Raw genomic sequence first — 21094 nt, forward strand, 5'->3', positions numbered from 1 at the left:
ACAGTCCGCGCTCGCCCTCCGTACATTTCGCAAGCCTATTCAGGATACTCCTCTCCAGGAGCTTCCTGAGTGTGTCCAACAGACATATAGGTCTGTACGAAGCCGGAATACCCGGAGGCTTTCCTGGCTTCGGCAGCAACACCAGCTTCTGAATCTTCCACATTTCTGGGAAGTTGCCTTCGTCCAGGCACTTTTGCAGCACTGTTCTGAACATATCCGGACATGCCACGAGCGCAGCTTTCAGCGCCACGTTCGGTATTCCATCCGGACCGGGGCTTTCTTCGCCGGCAGGCGTTTCGCCGCTTCTGCAAGCTCCTCATTGGACACTTGTTGGTACCCAGCGTTTGTTTCTTCTTCTTCACCGTACGGTATTGGTGGCCACGTGGTCGGGTCGTGTTGCGGGAAAAGACCCTCTACGATCTCCTTCAACTTGATCGGACACTTTTCGGCCGGTGTCGACGGACCCTTCATCTTCGCCATCATGACTCTATAAGCATCCCCATGGGTTGGCGTCTGCTTCTCGACACAACTCCTTGTAGCAGTCTGACTTGCTAACTTTGATGGCCTTTTTAAAGCGGTCCTAGCAACCCGGAACGCCGCATTGCGCTCCTCTTTCTCTAGTTCCGTCCTCGCTCTCTGTGCCCGCCTCCTGGCTCTGAGACAAGCAGCACGAAGCGTACTGAGTCCCTCGTTCCACCAGTAAGCTGGACGCCGATTGCTCCTTGGCTCCAATTTACGTGGCATTGCTGCATCACAAGCCGTTACCATTTTCCTTGTTAGCTCGACTGCATTTACGATCTCGGTACCACTGTCCGATCGAAGTGCCTCGACGAAGAGGTCTTTATTGAAGGCTTTCGTCTTCCACTTCCTCTCGCTGGTCATCCTTCCCCGCGTTCCACCATTGTTTCGTTGGCCGATACGGTAACGTATCGCCTGATGGTCGCTATGGGTGTAGTCTTCACTTACTTTCCAGTCCATGTTTGTCGTCAGTGAAGGGCTACAGAACGTGATGTCAATTATAGACTCCCTCCCGTCTCTCCGAAATGTGCTCACGGAGCCTTCATTGCACAATCGTACGTCTAGCTTCGCTAGAGCTTCCTGCAGGACATATCCTCTTGTGTTGGTCACCCTACTGCCCCACTCCACAGCCCAGGCATTAAAGTCACCTGCTATGACTACTGGCCTTCGTCCAATCAGCTTGTCGGTTAACTGATCCATTATATGGCTGAACCGTTCCACGGTCCATCGTGGAGGTGCATAGCAGCTGCATACAAAGATGCCGTTGATTTTGGCAATCACGAAGCCTTCACATGAACTCTCCAGCACTTCTTGAATTGGGAAGTTGCCCATAACATGTATCGCAGCCATTCCCGAACTATCTGTCAACCAGTTGCCGTTATCAGTAGGAACTCGATACGGCTCTGCAATTATCGCGACATCGCACCTATTTTCCGTTGTTGACTGCCACAACAGTTGCTGTGCGGTTTCGCAGTGATTCAGATTAATTTGGATTATCTCCACTACTGTTGACCTGCGATCGCCCTCTTGTAGGCAGGGCATTTGTAGCCACCCGTCTGATGGTCATTCCCATCCTCTGGAGTGCAAAGCATGCACTTGGGTCTTTGCGTGCAGTCTTTCGCAAAATGACCTGTTTCCCCGCATTTCCAACACATGTTGGTTCTGTCCGGACCTTTACAAGCCCCTGCCCGGTGTCCGAAGTCCAAACATTTGAAGCATCTCTCCGCTTGTTTATTCACTGGCGGGGCAACTTTCAATGGGCATTTAGACCATCCAACAGTCAGTTTGCCTACCGCTAGAGCCTTGTTAGCAGCGGTTACTGGCAGACGAATTATCGCTGTTTGTGTTCCTACGAATGTTTTCCTTATTCGGATTGCCATTTGAACCTCGCCCAGGTTGCACTTTGACTTCAGAGCATCCTTGAGCTCTTCTACCGACGTGATCTCGTCTAGATCCCTGCACATAATCACCATCTCTGGGGTCAGGGATTTAACTTCCGCCTCTGCGCCCAGCGATTTTGCAATGCGCTCCTGCATAGTCGAGCAATCAACCGCAGGGTCCTTCCTTAACTCGAAGAGCATCTCTCCAGTTTGTGTGCGCCTGGTCCTAACTACATTCTCGCCCAAGTCCCTCAGCTCCGGGTCTTCTCTAACCTTCCTGAGGAGCGCTGCATACGTCATTGCGTCATTCGCCTTGACGAGTACGGCTTCCCCCTTTGGTGGCTTCTGACGAGGCGGAGGCTTTTCTTTCTTGTTCTGCTCCATTTTTCTTGCCTCTTTCTGTTTCTGCTGTCTGTTTCTTTTCTCCTTCTGGCCAACTACCGTACTCCATCCTGCTCCCTGTGAAGTAGCGTCTGTCACTACGACGGCGGCAGCGTCCTCCCGCGTTTGCTTCTTCAGACCACCTGGTTTCCCGTCTCCCGGCGATGTTCTGGCCCTTTTGGGAGTCATGGAGACTGATGTACTCTCCACCTCAGCCAGCTTCTCTTTCCTCTGCTTCTTAGGATATAACGGAGCAGTTGTGCCGATATATTCCTGTTCCGGCGGAGCTAAGGCAGCAGGAGCCTTAGTCAGCGCTAATGCGCGTTCCGCTGCATCGACCCTCAGCACTGCTGTATCGAATTCATTCACTGCCGATATCAGCGCCTTTCGGATCTTGAGAACCATGTCCTTAATCTCCTTATGGACGTTGTTCCTCCCATCCACGAAATTGTGGAGGTCCTCCACCAATCTCTTTGCTGTCACTATTTTCGGCTTTTGTGGAGGCTTATTTAACTCGCTCTGCCCTGGCCGTTGCTCCTGCTGCTCCTGCTGCTGTTGTAGCACTGCTACTGGTGGCGGTGATCTCACCAACCCACTACTGGCGAACGGATTCGCCGCTCCTGCTTCTGTGTGATTTGTTGAATTACTCATTCTATAGGGTCCCCCCTCCAAACCGTTATCTCCACCCATCGTACGTAGTCGCTAATGATCCATGGATTGTCTTTGCAAGCAGTGAGGTCCATGCGAGGGTTGACACGGACGCACTCATATGGCCGTGTTCAGAGCCGATCGCGCAATCGGGAAAATCTCGACCGAGCCTAGTACTCACCAAAAACTTGGTGGACGAGTATTGAACGTATTCGGAGGACTGCTAGTTTTTTACCGGGACGGAGGCGGCCGTACTGTTGGCCCACTCGCCATTTCAAGCCGGTGTCACCCTTCCTTACTCAGGGAGTAGAACAGCACGACCGTCAGCCCAAAATCGTCGTTTCCAATCCGCTATCCAGATTCTGTCCGTTATCGTAAGCCGTGACCAGTATATCGTAATTAGGACCTTACTGGTATCGATCCTAATGTGCCGGTTGGCACTCCTGTTGATGGGGCTGTGTGTGTGTGTGTGTGTGTGTGTGTGTGTGTGTGTGTGTGTGTGTGTGTGTGTGTGTGTGTGTGTGTGTGTGTGTGTGTGTGTGTGTGTATGTGTGTGTGTGTCTGTGCGCACCCACTCAAAAAAAAAATGTTACTCATTTTTCAGGCACTTATCCTCAACCGATTTACTCGCAACAAGTTGCATTCGACGCAGGATACTCTACCATTGTTTCCTATTGAAAATTGGTCATATCGGACTATGGGCTCGGAAGTTATGGCCAAAATACCACTTTTTTATAGAAAAATTGAGTAAAAATATGTCACTCATTTTTCAGGCACTTATTCTTAATCGATTTACTCGCAACAAGTTGCATTCGACGCAGAATACTCTCCCATGATTTCCTATCAAAAATTGGCCAGATCGGACTATGGGATCAAGAGTAATGGCCAAAACACTATTTTCATAATGCTCAAGAAAGGCACCATCACCGCTAGGTGGATTAATCAGGGTTTTTATTTTATTGCATGGAAAAATGAGTGGTAAAAAAAATGTCAACCATTCGCGTCCCTGAACCAGAGTTCTTTCGGCCTAGTAAAAAAAAAGAAAAAAAAAAACAATAACTACTTGGAATGCAAATATATCAAGATGAGGTTTCACATCTTGTTTATTCTTCAATAACCGCCTAAAGCCAATGACAACAACTTGAACTACTTGAAATGCAAACCTTCCCTATAGCCTTCCGTTTGTGGGTTGATACGCAGATCATTCCTGTATGGAATTCATAGACTATCTAGTACCATGGTAAAAACAAAAACTACTTGGAATGCATACATTCACTCAGATGAGATTGCACAAATTGTTATTTTTTCAATTATTGGCTCCACCACGGAGGTTGATCAGCAGGTCTTGACTATATGAAGTACGTTGGCTACATGGAACTAATGGCAACAATAAGACCTACTCATTAGGGTGGTTCAAAAAATCGATTTTGCTCCACAGTGCTCATCTGATTCTTTATCATGTTCTGAGTGTCCTCTGTAAGCTTGAGCTCATTTGGATTTAAACTGATTTAGCACAAGACGTTTCAGGTTTGCATGCAAATTAGTATGGGGAAATTTATTTTCTCATTATACTGTTAATAACTCTTCCCCATTAAGAGCAGGTTAAAAGAAAACCTACATAGCTAAAAGGGATACTCAACAGCTTTTACCCAACGAAAACCGCATGTTGATTGATCGCCCCAGTAATTATTAATCGATTTTAATACAGGTTGCGAATCTTCAGTTATTTCTTTACTTTAAGTGATGAACTTTGTAAAACCTTAAAAATCACTCAAATAAAGAAAAAAAAAAAAAAAAAAAAAATCTTTAGTTATGATCGTTAAACTTCTTTGAGGGCATCACTGAAATGTGCAGTGCAACATAGTAGCCTGAATTTGTGGGTGCTATCTTTCGCGCCACGAGCAGCAATGTTGCCTGTTGAGGAGTTATGAAATTAGCTCCAGAAAACGACGGTATAGATTAAATTCGATTACTAATTAATGGAACGATTAATTAAGATGCGGTTTTCACTGAGTGAAAGCTGTTGAGTATTCCTTTTAGCTATGTAGGTTTTCTTTCATTCTGCGCTTAATGCGGAAGCGTCATTTACAGTATACTGAAAAAATAAACTTCCCCATACTAATTTGCATGCAAACTTGAAATCGCTTGTGCTAAATCAGTTTTAATCCAAATGAGCTCAAATTTTCAGAGGACACTCAGAACATGAGAAAGAATCAGATGCGCACTGTGGAGCAAAATCGATTTTTTGAACCACCCTACTACTCATGCGATCATATAGCAAGAAGTGGTCACACAACTTGCCTATTCCTCAACAACTGCCTCAAATACGGATGTTGATCTGCAACCTTGACTTTACTATAGACAACTTCGAACGCATGACAATAAAAAGCACTACATGAAATGCGAACATCTATCCCACATTATCCCGATTTTGTCCTTCCCCGATTTTGTCTACCCTTGATTTTGTCTACCTCAGATTTTATCACGTTTTCGACCCAATTTGCCGCAAACAACAATGATTTTCATGAAATAACTTTTACCGCCTGTAGCTTATTGTGAATCATTTATGAGTACCTGTCAAGCAGTTTGTAAGTCTCTTCGACAATAAATTACGGGTTCCATTCACGCAGTTTGCCTTTCCAAGGCATACACTGAATCATATTTGCGAAGCAAATGAATTTGAAATAAAACTGTTCCGATTTTGTCACATATACCAAGAGGGGTCTCACAACTTGTTTATTTCCATTACGAAGGTTGATCCACATACCTTGAATCTATGGAGTTCATCAACAACAATATGTTCAATCAACGAGTTCAAGTAACAACAAAACCTACTTTGAATACAAACATATACCAATAAGGGGTCAAAACTTGTTTATTCTTCGATAACTGCCTCCATTACAAAGATTGATCCATAGACCTTGACTCTATGGAGTTCGTAGACTACCTGGAACCAATGACAACAGCAAGAACTACTTGGAGTTCAAACATATACCAAGAAGGCGTCACACAACTTATTTATTCTTCAATAACTGCATCCGTTACGGAGGCTGATCCATAGACCTTGACGGTGGAGTTCATAGACTACCTGGAGCCCACGACAGCAACAAGAACTAATTGTAATAAAACATAAACCAAGAAGTTGTCACGCAACATGTTTATTCTTCAATAACTGCCTCCATTACGGAGATTGATCCGAAGACCTTGACTGTATGGAGTTCGTAGACCATCTGGAACTCAGGACAACAACAAGAACTACATGCAATACAAACATATACCAAGAAGGGGTCACACAACTTGTTTATTCTCCAATAACAGCCTCCATTACGGAAGGCGATCCACAGACCTTGCCTCTATGGAGTTCGTAAACTACTTGGAGCCCACGACAACAACAAGAACTACTTGGAATGCAAACATATACCAAGAAAACGTCACACAACTTGTTTGTTCTTCAATAACTGCCTCCATAACGGAGAAAAAAAATAACGTAGACTGATTCACAGACCTGGACGCTATGGAGTTCGTAGACTACCTGGAACCCAATACAACGACAAGAAATACTTGGAATGCAAACATATATCAAGAAGGCGTCATATCACTTGTTTATTCTTCAATATCTACATCCATTACGGAAGTTGATCCACAGACCTTGACTCTATGGAGTTCGTAGACTACCTGGAATCAATGACAACAACAATGGAATGCAAACAGAAGAAGAGATCATTGGATGACCCGGAACATATACTGTGAAAGCATTATATGCTAAGCACCATAAAGAGCATGTACCGTTTTTGAATTTGCACGATAGACCTTTGGTTACGCTAGCAGACTTTAAGATTTTATTTCAGGGATTTTTTGGATGACTGAGGCCTTACTCCAGGAGCTTTTGAAGACCCAGAACATATACTGTGAACACCGACTGAGCGCGATTTTTTTTCTTCGTTTTCTAAAAAGGCTGCGAAATTGGTTGTGGGCACCTTTATTGGTTCGGCTATCGGCATTTTATTGAAAAATCATTCAATATCGTTTCACTTGTCCCCTTACTTATTTCAAATAACGTTTTTATGCAGTTTTTATAATTATTTAGACATAATTGATTGAAATAATGAATTTAATTCATATTTTTGTTCTTTGTCTTGTCTTGTCGTATGTCTTGTTATTATATCCACACTTTTTGTAACAAATCGTTGACTGATTTGCTTGCAACAGGTTGCATTCGACGGGGAATCCTGTCCAATTGTTTACTATTAAAAATTGGTCAGATCGGACTATGGGATCAAAATTAATGGCCAAAATATTAATTTTTGTAATGAACAAGAAAGGCACTATTACCGCTAGGGTGGATTTTTATTACTGTGAGGTATATCAATAAAACGTAAATCAATGAAAAATTGAAACCCATTTACCTAAAGTGCTATTTTAGACTTTCTTATATGATTTTTCTTCAATATCCTCCCTAATGCACCGATGTGACCACAACCGAACCACAAAATTGAAATGTCCAAAAATGTAAAATTTACAAAATTGTCAATATTTTTTTCAAGCCGATGAAATCAAACTGTTTTTTGCGAGTAGTAAGGTTGTTAGTCTAGCTTTTCATTCATCAAATGTCGGCATAAGACCAACTAGGTCTAAACGTATAAATTTAAAGACAAAAGGTTGCCCACAACCGAACCTCTTCCCCTAATATATTTGAAACTGGTTGAAAGTCCTTTGGTTACGCGTGTAGACTCTTAAGTCTTACTTCAAAGATTTCTTGTATAACCATGAACAAAAACTGTAAACCTTGACAATGGGCAAAAAGTATATGATTTTCTATTCCCAAAACTTTCAAAATTATCTAAATCGGTTGAAAATTGTTAAATTTATGAAAATATCAATTTATGGGAACACGGGTATCCTGTCGGCCATCTAGGTGGTAAAAAAACAGATGCCACTCCCCACGTCCTTCCTCACTGTATCAACGTGATTTTCTCACAGATGCTACATTTTATGGAGGTTTTAGATGTCACCGAGTTTCAACTTTCAGCTGTAAAAAGACATTGAAATATCACCACTTGAAGTCGAAAAAGGAACACGGGTACCCTGTCGGCCGCATAAGGGGAATAGTGTGGGTTCAAGTCCCACCGGCAGCCGAATCTTTTTTTCGCAATATCTCATAAAAACACCTTAAAATGGCAAACTTAACTATGTGTTTCAAAGTTACACATAAATGTTCGTTTTTCAAACAATACACTGAAAAATTGGATTACTATTAAAAACATTTACTGGATTCGAATCTTCTTCTTCTTCTTCTTATTGGCATTACATCCCCACACTGGGACAGAGCCGCCTCGCAGCTTAGTGTTCCTTAAGCACTTCCACAGTTATTAACTGCGAGGTATCTAAGCCAGGTTACCATTTTTGCATTCGTATATCATGAGGCTAGCACGATGATACTTTTATGCCCAAGGAAGTCGAGACAATTTCCAATTCAAAAATTGTCTAGACCGGCACCGGGAATCGAACCCAGCCACCCTCAGCATGGTATTGCTTTGTAGCCGCGCGTCTTACCGCACGGCTAAGAAGGGTCCCTAACTGGATTCGAATATTATGTATGAAATGACTGTTTAGATCGGTAGGCGGTTGTGTTGACAAGAATAAATAGGAATTGCGAATTGTTCAGTAATTGCATTTTGAGTTGTGGTTAAATATACAATTATCACATCATGTTTGGGGGTAGTTTTGCATTTTGCAGTGCAAACAAGATCATGGGACGTATTATTCCGTCGATATTGAATTGCTGATCTAGATTATACGCAGTTTTGCGAAACAATTTCTGCTTAATTTTCGCTTACCACATTCACCAAATGATTTGACCTAGGCTAGCAAAAGCGAAGATAATTTTTGTTAGACTGGTTCGCTTTGCCCAAACGTTTTGCATCATGGTCTGATATGAGCAACATTTTGTTGGTTTGTTTCTCGTAAGATGCCATAAAATTCCTGAAAAATGTCATTTACAATTCTTTATTGGGCATTGAAGATCAATTTAGTTAAGTGCGACATGAACTAGAAGGATGCTTTGTTCAGCAGAGACAGATTTATTTATGTAGGTGAACTCGTAAGGCTCTGATCAGCTGACTGGAAAAACTACAGATCCGCACATGCGTGTACTTACCACATTTGAAGTAGGATATTCTTGAAAAAAAAATCGTTTATCGTCTAAATTTTAAGTGAAATTTTCTTGTTTTTTTGTTTTACTCTTCGAACGCCATCAGTTTCGTAAAATCTCCGCATATCGTTCTGCTCCAAACTTGAATGCGCATCAGTAATCACTCGTTTTCATACTATTTTTGCTGCCTGCGATGGGTTCGTTCTTCGGTTGTTCTGGCTTCCTTGTATTGTTTTCTATTCAATCAGCCTGCCACTAACGCTCGGCTTCTGTCAAAGTTACTTTGGGCTGTCGATACGATTGGAGATGTATGATTGTTGCAATTAATCGATTAGGAAAAAAAATCGATTATGTGTTTCGTCCAAATCGATTGCTAATCGAAAAAAATCGATTATTTTGAAAATTTTAAAGTTTTGCACCGTTCTACGTTGTTTCCGAAATAATAGTTTCACAAGTTTTATTTTCAATAATTCGAGGTGTAGGGAAGCATTGTAAGAACTTATCAGGCTCTTGAACATCAATCCTGCATCAAAATCAGCAAAATATCAACAATCCTTTTTCTATGTCGCTGTTTACATGTTCTATCTCTTACACTTGGGAACCACTGATTTTGGTCATGCAATCATGGTAAGAACTTATCAGGCTCTTGAACATCAATCATGCATCAAAATCAGAAAAATATCAACAATCCTTTTTCCATTTCGTCTTTTTACATGTTCTATCTCTTTCACTTGAGAACCACTGATCTTGGTCAGCCAATCATGGTAAGAACTTATCAGGCTCTTGAATATCAATCCTGCTTCAAAATCAGAAAAATATCAACAATCCTTTTTCCATGTCGCCGTTTACATGTTCTATCTCTTACACTTGGGAACCACTGATCTTGGTCATGCAATCATGGTAAGAACTTATCAGGCTCTTGAACATCAATCCTGCATCAAAATCAGAAAAATATCAACAATTCTTTTTCCATGTCCCCGTTTACATGTTTTATCTCTTACACTTGGGAACCACTGATCTTGGTCATGCAATCATGGTGAGAACTTATCAGGCTCTTGAACATCAATCCTGCATCAAAATCAGAAAAATATCAACAATCCTTTTTTTTAACTCGACCCTCTCGAGTTTGACGCCCACTCGCCTGGACGTACCAACATTGCAGTTGGATTTCCTTTTAACTCGACCCTCTCGAGTTCGACGCCCACTCGCCTGGACGTACCAACATTGCAGTTGGATTTCTTTTTAACTCGACCCTCTCGAGTTCGACGCCCACTCGCCTGGACGTACCAACATTTCAGTAGGATTTCTTTTTAATGATCCTCGATCCTCTCGAGTTTGACGCCCACTCGCCTAGACGTACCAACATTTTAGTTGGATTTGTTGCATTCAACGAGGAATGCGATCCCATTGTTTTCTAATGAAAATTGACCCGATCTGACATTTCATTTCGGAATTATGTACCGAAAAATCAATCATTGTTTTCTTCCTTGGATTTTTTTTAAATCGTTTTGTTTTAGAATTGATATTCGATTTTCATTAAGGGAACGGTGAAGTAAATCAGTTTTTCTTCCGACTCAAAAGTCAAAAAGAACATTGGTTAATTTAAAATTTAAAAACAGATGCAAAATGCTCCCTCGACATTTTTGGTCTTGTATGGAATAATATGATTCAAACGCAAAACACCGCAGGGCACTTGATTCAACCTTTGACAGTTAACATATGGGCCTGACATTTTGGACTGGTGGTTCATTCATTCTGAAATGTTGCCTTTACAGCAACAGAAGTTGGACATAGTGTTGGTAAAATCATTCATAAAACTCAATCATTGAGCGCTCTCGTGCGAACTAACTCGTTTGGGATTTTAAAATAATGCATCACGTCTGAGTTTTTCATGCCAAAACGGATAATTTCACTCATTTTCCAAAAAATCATTTGGCTATAAAAAGTGTTTATAATCAATGTGGGGGCAATTCATTGTTTACACACGCAAGAGTATCCATTGTTCTATGCGTTGAATGTTAATTTACTGTTATTTTACGAAGGAGAGGAAAAGAAAACCTACGATGATTCAAATGGATGAATCAACTCAGCCATGATTTTTTAGGTGCTGAGTTGGGTGCGTTTCAAATCACGAGTGATTTGAATCGTTTATGAGTTTTGAGATTTTGAGTTTTTACCAACACTGGGAGTCTCGTTTCGACCGTCTTCCAGTGCGGTTGGTTTTTGCGCTCTACTTTTGTGCGGTGATTCGCCTAAAAGTAGAACAATAGAACCAGTGCAGTGACCGCGGTCGAAACAAATGTGTAGTGTATAAAAAAGTGCTGCAGATCCGGAAGACGTGCGTATGTTTGTGCTTGCAGGGGCTGATCGATTGTTATCAAAAGCAATGCCCTTGTTAATATTGCGATCAAGCCTATGTAAATGCTCAAACATGTTCAGCGTCAGATTTATTGAGGAGAGGTAAGGTTTTGATAATCCGTAAATTTAACACGCACGCACTCACACAAACGCACATACACATTCACATTATACACACATACATATACACAAATACATTTTATTTTATTTATCATCAGACTAAGGCCGGAGTGGCCTGTGCTGCACATAAAAGACTTCTCCATTCAGCTCGGTCCATGGCTGCACTTCGCCAACCACGCAGTCTGCGGAGGGTCCGCAAGTCGTCCTCCACCTGATCGATCCACCTTGCCCGCTGTGCACCTCGCCTTCTTGTTCCCGTCGGATCGTTGTCGAGAACCATACATATACTGATGGACAAATACAAATACATACATATACTGATGGACATGAGTGTTCGTCATGTTTTCATAGTAGCTCTATTAAAACATGACGAATACTTTTGTCTATCAGTGTAGACATATAAACACACATACATAATCATATACACACATACAGATATACACATACACGCTCATATACATCATACAAAAAACACGCACACGATTTTTATCATATATTAGGTATCTATATTATTGGAAGCGTTTGGTACGGGAGGTCCACGCTTTCTTCCTTTCCCCTCGATTCCAAGCTATTGAGTGACTTTAGGTATTCCTAAAGTCGCTCAATATCTAGGAGTCATCTCTGCGGTACATACTGCGTAGTTGGCCTGGCCATATGAAAAGAAAAATGCCGGAATTCAGAAACCGTCATTTTCCAGGATGCTTTCAAGTATTGGCTACGCATGTATGAGATTAGATTAGATTAGATTTGAGTTTTTACCAACACTGGTTGGACAGCCCAAAATTTGCCTTAAAATTTCTCAAACACAAAAATATAATTTTTACTGATTTAGACTTTTACCACAATTTTTATAACATCGGTTCAAGTAGACCGATACACTATCGTTTGCAACCATAAACGAAGTAGGGCTTTATGACCCGTAGTAATGCGTAGTAATTAATGCAAAAACATGCAAATTTATATAAAAATGCAATCTACTTGCTTTTCTTTTACCTTTCTTATGTGACTTTTTAATGCATTTCACGATGCACGAGAAGGCATCACCTACGCTAGGTGGATTTTGGGTTTTTGTTTATAAGTTGTGTTAAATTCATCTAAAATTACTCAACTTCGACAGAAAATAGTTTGCATATATGAAAAAATATTCTTCAATAGCCCTGTTTTATCGTAATATGAAAGAAATCTTTTACAGCCCTGTATCATGTGTCAACACATCGAGTACCAATAGGGCACTGCACGGGCTGCTTTGTCTCTTTCTCGCTGCAAAGAAATTAGAAAACAACAAGGCCAGTAAACGTCAAAATTACCGAGGAACGAAAGAGAAAGAGATGTTTCCGTGCAGTGCCCTATATCAGGGCAAATCAACAAGCTTATTTAAAGCACATTCCGATTAAAAGAAACAATGAAGACACTTACTCGAATTATGCAGCAACATTATTTTCCGGAGCGCCAGCGGTGAAAACATAAAAAAAAACCCAGATTGATCCACCTAGCGTTGGTGGTGCCTTTCTCGCATTTAGTTAAGACACCAACCTTATATGGCGCTTCTATACTCCAATGTACCATTTTCTTCAAAACTTTTAAACGCAATGACCAATCGTTATAAAATTCAATAGTGATCAACAAGGCTTTGTCCCCTGTCGAATGAAACTTGTTGCGAGAAAATCGGTTAAGGATTATTATACGAAAAGTTGTCTAATGTTTTTTATAGCTTTTGTGCACACACATACACACACACATACACACGGACAGACAGACATGTGCTCAGCTCGTCGAGCTGAGTCGATTGGTATATAATGCTATGGGTCTCAGAGGCTTCTATAAAAAGTTCGTTTTCGGAGTGAAATGATAGCCTTTCGGTACAACTTAGTTGTACGAGAAAGGCAACATGGCCGCCAGACACGAATACACAAAACCACGAAAACACAATAAGGGAGCATAAATCCACTACCGACTTGGCCATTGTCGGGTTTTCTCTTCATATATTAACAATTGAACACAAATTACAATAACATTCTGTATATTTTTTTTTCAAATCCCTTTTTTTCACTTTTTTTAACATTTTTTTTTGCACTCCTTTTTGCCAACCGTACTCTACACCATTCGTCACAAAACTGAGCTCTTTTTTTTTGAGAGACTGTTCAAGTCAGCCCGATTCTGCTCTCCGCTCAAAATACAATCTTTCGCTCTCGTTAAGTGTTTCCTGGGGACCAACACCCTAATAAATTGTCTAACACTTTTTGAATATGAGTGAAGTTAAACACTCTAATGAATTAGATAACATTATCGAAATGTGAAATATTCATACTTTCTTACAACCATAATCTTACTTTCTCACATGGCGTATTTCGTTCATGTTTTACTCCAATGAAAAGGATGGAATAGTTTTAATTCTAATTTTAATATTATCATTATTATTATTATTATTTTACTGCTTCCCTACACGAGGATTTGTAAGAACCATACCATAAGATTATGGTATAATGTTTTCAGAGAAGGTCTCTTCCACTTCCATTGTATCAAAAATAAATGACAAGAACTCTTTCTTAAGTAATTCTCCCCTTCGACAGATATACCATGGATTAACGCAGTTAATTTGTGCTCAAAGAAAAGTAATTTGAATGCAGCAACCAGGGGGGAAGACACTCGAATCATTTTTTAAATCATTCAAAAGATTTAAAAAAAATCAAAAAAAGATAGAATGATTCGGCGGGATGAATCTTTTTTTATATAATTTCTCGCTTTCAGAATTTTTTGTTCAGTGTGGCGAGCCTGATGGCGAGATTTAATTAAAAAAAAATGTATATTTATTGCGGAAGATGCCACTGGAACTGCCATTTTCAGCTTCATCCCAACAGGGCAAGAAAGTGCGCAGATTACACTCGAAACGCGAATCGGTTTCACTATTCAAAGTACGTATCGTGAGCTAACGGTGATTGTAAATAATATTCAAAATGTGCCTATTGATTAACGATTTTTTTTGTTATGGTTCTCTTTTGTTTTAGCTGCGGATCAGGCTCAGTTTCACCAGCTGCTTAATTCCCTGCTCTCGACCGACAACGGAGTGCGAACCCAAGCCGAGGAAACCATGCGAAGGCAAAGTGACACATCTGCAGGGAGCGATCTAAAATCCGCAAATGCTACCGAGGAAGTTCGGATGATGGCAACCGTCCTGTTGAGACGATTATTCTCCGCTGAGTTCCAGGACATCTAGAACCCGCTGCCCCCGGAATCGGAGAAAAAACTAAAGCAGCAAGTTCTGCTGACGCTGAAACAGAACGAAAGTCCCAGCCTGCGTCGCAAAATCTGTGAGGTAGTGCCCGAAGTTGTGCGTAACCTAATGGACGCCAACGGCAATAACCAGTGGCCGGAGTTCCTACAGTTTTTGTTCCAGTGTGCCAGCGCTCCCAACATGTGCTAAAGTTCGTTATGGATCTTCATCCGAATGTTCGTTACGCAGTGTGTAATGGCGATTGGACAGATGGCCACGGATTTTGACCCAATCTTCAAGAAAAAGTTTCACGAGCGTCATTCCAGGGCTCCTGAGCTTGTTGGACGACATGTGGAATCCATGCGTACAGGCTCATGCAGGTTCAGCACTGGTCAACAATTGCTTGAAGAATATCCTCATCCGGTACTTGGATGGTATTAAGGCTAAGCTGAAGAATATCCTTACAACCAATTTTCAAAACCCTTTCATACAAAAAACGTTACGAGGGGGTGGGTGGGGGCTGAAAATGGCCAAATTTTGCGTTATGTAATTTGTGAATGAACCCCAAAAGCGATGTTGGGTAGAGTGCCATCGTACCGCGGATGACAGGCGTTTCACCCTCCTGGTCATGTCCCGCCGTCGTGCGTCCTCTGTGTCATGCCGCTTGTTGAATAATGTTGCCCGTTTCTGACCGCATCATCTTAATACATCTCTTAATTGAGACACATCTCTATGTCAGGGAATAAACTATCACGAAAAGTAGTCTTGTAAAATTCAATGTAAGTTATAGGATTTATTAAAAAAAATTGCCTGAAATAAATTTTCTTTTCCAGTCATCCATGCAACTTTTTTAAAAACCAGATTGCGCTGTCAGCTGGTGGCTGACTCCTCGGATTCTCCGCAGGTCTGAATACTAAATAAATATCAGGGTAGCATTATTCATGCTCTGCTTTTACAGGCGCTTTGGTTCCCATGCCCCATGTTCAAAGACAACGGAAATAGTTTCATATAAAATTAAGCGTAGATTTGCAGTAGGATATCCTCAGTTATGGGGCTGAGGGAATCCGATACGATTTGTGACTAACTAAATCTGCTAAACTGAAAAATAGGTAATTTTTCGTTGGAGTACAAGGAGTTTGAAAATCAATCTGGTTTTTAGGCATGCCGTTTCCCTAGGACATAACCTAAAAATCAGTCTTCCATTTTAAATTCAATTATTATTAAATTATACAACTTACCGTTGAAAATGACATGTTGGAATCATTTTCTTCTTCGCTTCTATTTTATTATTTAATATTCACTACTTCACTACTTTTAATATTCAGTACGAAAACTGAATATAATATATTATAACAAGCTGCAAGCAGCAACCAGCATGCTGCAGCAAACAACACAAACAAACAGCAAACGTCCAAGCGATTTGACAGATTACACAGGAACACACTGAAAAAAATGTTGTTCAAAATTCAAAGGCGGGATTGATAAGATTAAAAAAAGATTTTAAAAAAATTAAAAAGATTTTCAAAAGATTCGAAATGATTTAAAAAAGATAAAAAATCGAATGATTCGAGTGTCTACCCCCCTGATATTTTCACTGTTGAGAATTTTTTGGCTATTTTTTAGAAAATCGTTCAGTTTTAAATACTGATAAAAATCACAAAGTTTATCCTTCAATTTATCCCATTCCTTTGATTGTTATGCGTTCCAGTTGACTCAGGCTTTTTGTCAAATCTCCGTGGCGTACCAACGCATCTCGGTACGGAGAGCTGCCGTCATCATATTTCGCTCCGGCCATTTGAGGTTTCACATTTTTGCGATCCTGCCAGGTTTCACGAAATGTTACGCACTACCATTTTTCGAGCCTGTCTAAAATACATAAATTTTAAAAGCCCATATGAGGAGACACATGTGTACACTTTTGTGCGAGTGTCAGTAATTAGCTCCATTATCATTTGAATCAGCACGCAACCTTATGCCACCCCCAGAGCCCTCCATGGAGAGTCTGTTTTTGCAAGCCGAAACACATGTCTTGCTCGGCCGGACAAGGTCCCGTGCGCTACCACGCTACCACATTTTGGGGACATCATCTTGGGGATGCGAATTCGGTGTGCAGCTGGCAATAATTAAATTTAAATTCATTCCATTGATAAATTAAATGCACTCATCGGCAATAAATGGAAATAAAATACGCTTTCCGGTGTTGCACTGTCTGTTCCGTTGGTGGTTGATTGCAGCAAATTGTGACCAGCACCCTCATATTTGCCACGTGGATATGGTAGGTGACGGGTTGATTGTTCTATTCTCTGCTAAAACTGAGTTCAATATGCAAAGGACAAACTTTTTGATGCGAATACCTATACAGGTTTTATGGATGAAATCTTATGAAGCGATTATATTAATGATAAAGATTAGTTCTTTTGCGCTCCTATTCATCATGTTTCATTGTTCAGCTCCCATTTTTCTATTAGACTTTTAAATCAATATTGAAGAAATTGAATAAATATTCTCAATTTAAAAATCAATTGCACGTTGTTGATCTGAATCTAAATACCATAAATAAGCAAACTTTTCACTCTCTTCTTTTTCGTTTATTTGATTCACAGCTAGCACTGTCTACCGTGATTCCCAAAATATTTTAATGTAGCCAGAGAAACAAATCCATCCTGATCTAGAACTGGGACACCCACAAAAAAAAAGCAATCGGGAAGGCGCATATCGCAAAAAATAGCCCACGGCCGGGCACAGCAGTAAATAATGATAACATAATAAGAGCGAAATTAATCGAATTCAACCCCTGGAAATTTTCGAACCACAGCGGCAGCAGCAATCTTCACAACGTGTGCCGGAGCGCGCTTCCGACGAAACGGTGGATGGAGGTGACCAAAATGCAATTATTGCGGGAAGCAGAATGGTGGCGGGGGATGCGCGCAATGAAATGGAAAAGTATTCTTCATCGCTGCGTTTTCCCCCACTTGGTTGGTTAGGTTCGGAACACGGTGTGTGTGCTTGGGACGATCGCCTTGGGCATCAACTTTGAGGGTTCAGGGGGAGGAAATGTACTCACTACTGGTTGAATGTGAGGATGAACGCAAGAGATTAGGCAATGTTGGGGTAAAATAGCGAGTGTTGTATATTTTGTAAGAAATTGGATATTGTGTCGTTGTTATCTCAACAAGCCGAGCGGCCCGAGGGACGATGGGAATCAAAATGTATATCAAGGGGGAATTACAGAATGATCTTCTGAGTGATGAATTTAATTAAGCTGTATCAAAATGATAGCATCATTAGGTGCGGACTGATTATAAGGATGCTCCCGTCGCGTCGTGCTCGATGAAAGAGTCAATTACTCTCTAGATGTATCATCTCTGAAAGCCAAAAATATTGGGTTTGTTATCATGAATGGCGGACCAAGATGATACTGTTTATCAGCTTTGTATCTGTCTCAAGTTCAATATTTCCATTATTATAAAAAATAATGTTATCTAGGGGAATACTTCTGATTTTTGTTTAAGAATCTCTCCTGACGTTCAAAATATATACTAAAAATTTGTTATATTTCCAACCAATTTCTCCCTAATTCCAACGTTTTTTCTTATTTCCAATTAAAAATTTGCTCAATTTCTAGTAATTTTTCAAAGCAAATTTTCATGATTTCCCAAGGAAATTGGTACATTAAAAATGTTAGCCGAATTTTTGACGATTTACGTCAAATATTCACAGATAGAAAAAGTTGTTGAAATTTACACGAAAGTAATGCACATAAAGGGAACGCCAAAAAGAGCGTAAATTTAAACGAGTTTATCGCCTGAATGTATGCGATTTCCATTGCATTATGTCAGTTTTTATTTGATTCATGCTGTAGGAATTGACATACTGCTATAGAAATTGCATACATTTAGGGCGCACTTGTTGGAAAAGATCTATGTCCGCCAGAAATAGTGTAATTTTCCGCGTCTATATTTTTTACGCGCTAAAAAGTTTTCAGCATTTTTTTCTGTGTTGTATACATTTAGTCTATATCCCGTGTGGAATGATGCTAAGAGTGGGGTTCCATTAATGGGCATAATATTTATGGTAAATTTCAGAAGATATTTCTATGTGCTATTACACGAAACATTTCATTCATTAAATTAATTAGTTAACATTTAAACAGATAACACTGAATCAACAATTTGACGCCACAACACACGGTTCGAGGCCGCATCTCTCCATCCTCGAATGCGCCCCACCTGGTCTGCCCACCTCGCTCGTTGCGCTTCACGCCGGATCGGAAGCGAACACCATCTTTGCCATCTTGTACATTAGAGTAGAGTGGGGAAAGAGTACGCACTTAGTTTTCAATCGATCATGTGGCCCTTATGAAGCAAGCTTCTGCATATCAAATCTGTGTCGATGATTCATATACTCTTCCTTTATGTTACCCAGTGGAAAAAATATTGAAATTATTGAGATTCGTTTTAGTAGAACCCTTATTGAAAGACAAGTGAAAAACGCACTCTTACCCCACCAATCACGTAACGTAAAATTTCGCTATTTCATCACCCCTCCCCCCTATCTTACACTATTTGTATGAATCCTCTAAAAAATATATGGATCGTCACACATCTTGCAACCCCTCCCAGCTAAACGTTGCGTAATTTATGAATGTTTCTTTTGATTAAATGAAATTTTATATATACAAAAAACTAGAGGTAAAAAAATGTATCAGGTTTCGCGTGGCGTATACAAAGGCATTTTCCTTAAAGAAAGTCCACCAATCACGTAACGTAAAATTTCGCTATTTCATCACCCCTCCCCCCTATCTTACACTATTTGTATGAATCCTCTAAAAAATATATGGATCGTCACACATCTTGCAACCCCTCCCAGCTAAACGTTGCGTAATTTATGAATGTTTCTTTTGATTAAATGAAATTATCATTTAGATGAAATTGTGTTTTCGTACTATGTTTAGGTGTACAACAAGTCCTAATACAATTTCATTATTTCGCTTCAGTGCTTTGTTCGCTAAGTACTTTCTAACACCGAATTACTTCAACTTATCCTAAAAACTTGTGATAATTTCGAATTCTGTCCCTTTTTTCTTAGTTGTGGATCTTTACGCTTTGAAAGAAGTCTTATTTCGGCCGGAGATACGGGTTTGACATCATAACTTGAAGATTCATATGCGTACTCTTGCCCCACCGGTTCCTGCGTACTTTTACCCCACAGTCCCAAAAATTATTCAAGTAATGGTTTTCACCTCTTGGAAAACCAACCGGATTGGTGTTCTGTACCATAAAGTACTCTATACAATAGGTTAGCGAAATGGTATAATGTTCACCTGATTGAACGTATATATGGTAATGAAATACTAGTTGCGGAAATACAATTATTTTTAGCAAAATGACCAAAAAGTTATCTAACTCCATATCTCCCTTGTTGTTTATTCAAATCGTTTACAATTACACATGATAATAGTTGGCCAGAATACCTGACAAACTGATGCAGTGCTGCTAGTTTATCTTTTTTAATTACTTCAAAAAATCTAAAACGTACTCTTACCCCACGCGCACTCTTGCCCCACTCTACTCTACACATTTGGTGCGGAGGCGAATCTTTTTTGACCGCAGTTTCTTCTGGAGTCCGTAGTAGGCCCGACTTCCACAGATGATGCGCCTTCGTATTTCACGACTAACATTGTTATCAGCCGTTAGCAAGGATCCGAGGTAGACGAATTCCTCGACCACCTCGAAGGTATTCCCGTCTATCGTAACACTGCTTTCCAGGCGGGCCCTGTCGCGGTCGGTTCCGCCCACAAGCATGTACTTTGTCTTTGACGTATTCACCACCAGTCCAACTTTTGTTGCTTCACGTTTCAGGCGAGTGTACAGTTCTGCCACCTTTGCAAATGTTCAGCGAAACAAATAAATTGACTGGATCTGTTGAAAATCGTACCCCGGCTGTTACACCCGACTCTCCGCATGACACCTTCTAGCGCAATGTTGAACAACAGGCACGAAAGTCCATCACCTTGTCTTAGTCCCAGGCGCGATTCGAACGAACTGGAGTGTTCGCACGAAATCTTTACACAGTTTTGCACACCATCCACCGTTGCTTTGATCAGTCTGGTAAGCTTCCCAGGGAAGCTGTTCTCGTCCATAATTTTCCATAGCTCTACGCGGTCTATACTGTCGTATGCCGCCTTGAAATCAACGAACAGATGATGCGTTGGGATCTGGTATTCACGGCATTTTTTGAAGGATTTGCCGTACAGTAAAAATCTGGTCCGGTGTCGAGCGGCCGTCAACGAAGCCGGCTTGATAACTTCCCACGAACTCATTCACT

At 40.7% G+C, this 21094-nt stretch overlaps 1 protein-coding gene across 1 annotated transcript; it reads right to left on the bottom strand.

Annotated features, from left to right (window-relative positions):
* Nucleotides 1-240: 240 nt before the first annotated feature.
* Nucleotides 241-1368, bottom strand: LOC134206673 (uncharacterized). The gene has a single exon (XM_062682399.1). It carries the CDS (start codon nucleotides 1366-1368, stop codon nucleotides 241-243), a length of 1128 nt encoding a protein of 375 aa, XP_062538383.1.
* Between the last annotated feature and the right edge of the window lie 19726 nt (nucleotides 1369-21094).

Source organism: Armigeres subalbatus, chromosome 1 (assembly GCF_024139115.2).
Source record: "Armigeres subalbatus isolate Guangzhou_Male chromosome 1, GZ_Asu_2, whole genome shotgun sequence".
Classification (NCBI taxonomy): Eukaryota; Metazoa; Arthropoda; class Insecta; order Diptera; family Culicidae; genus Armigeres; species Armigeres subalbatus.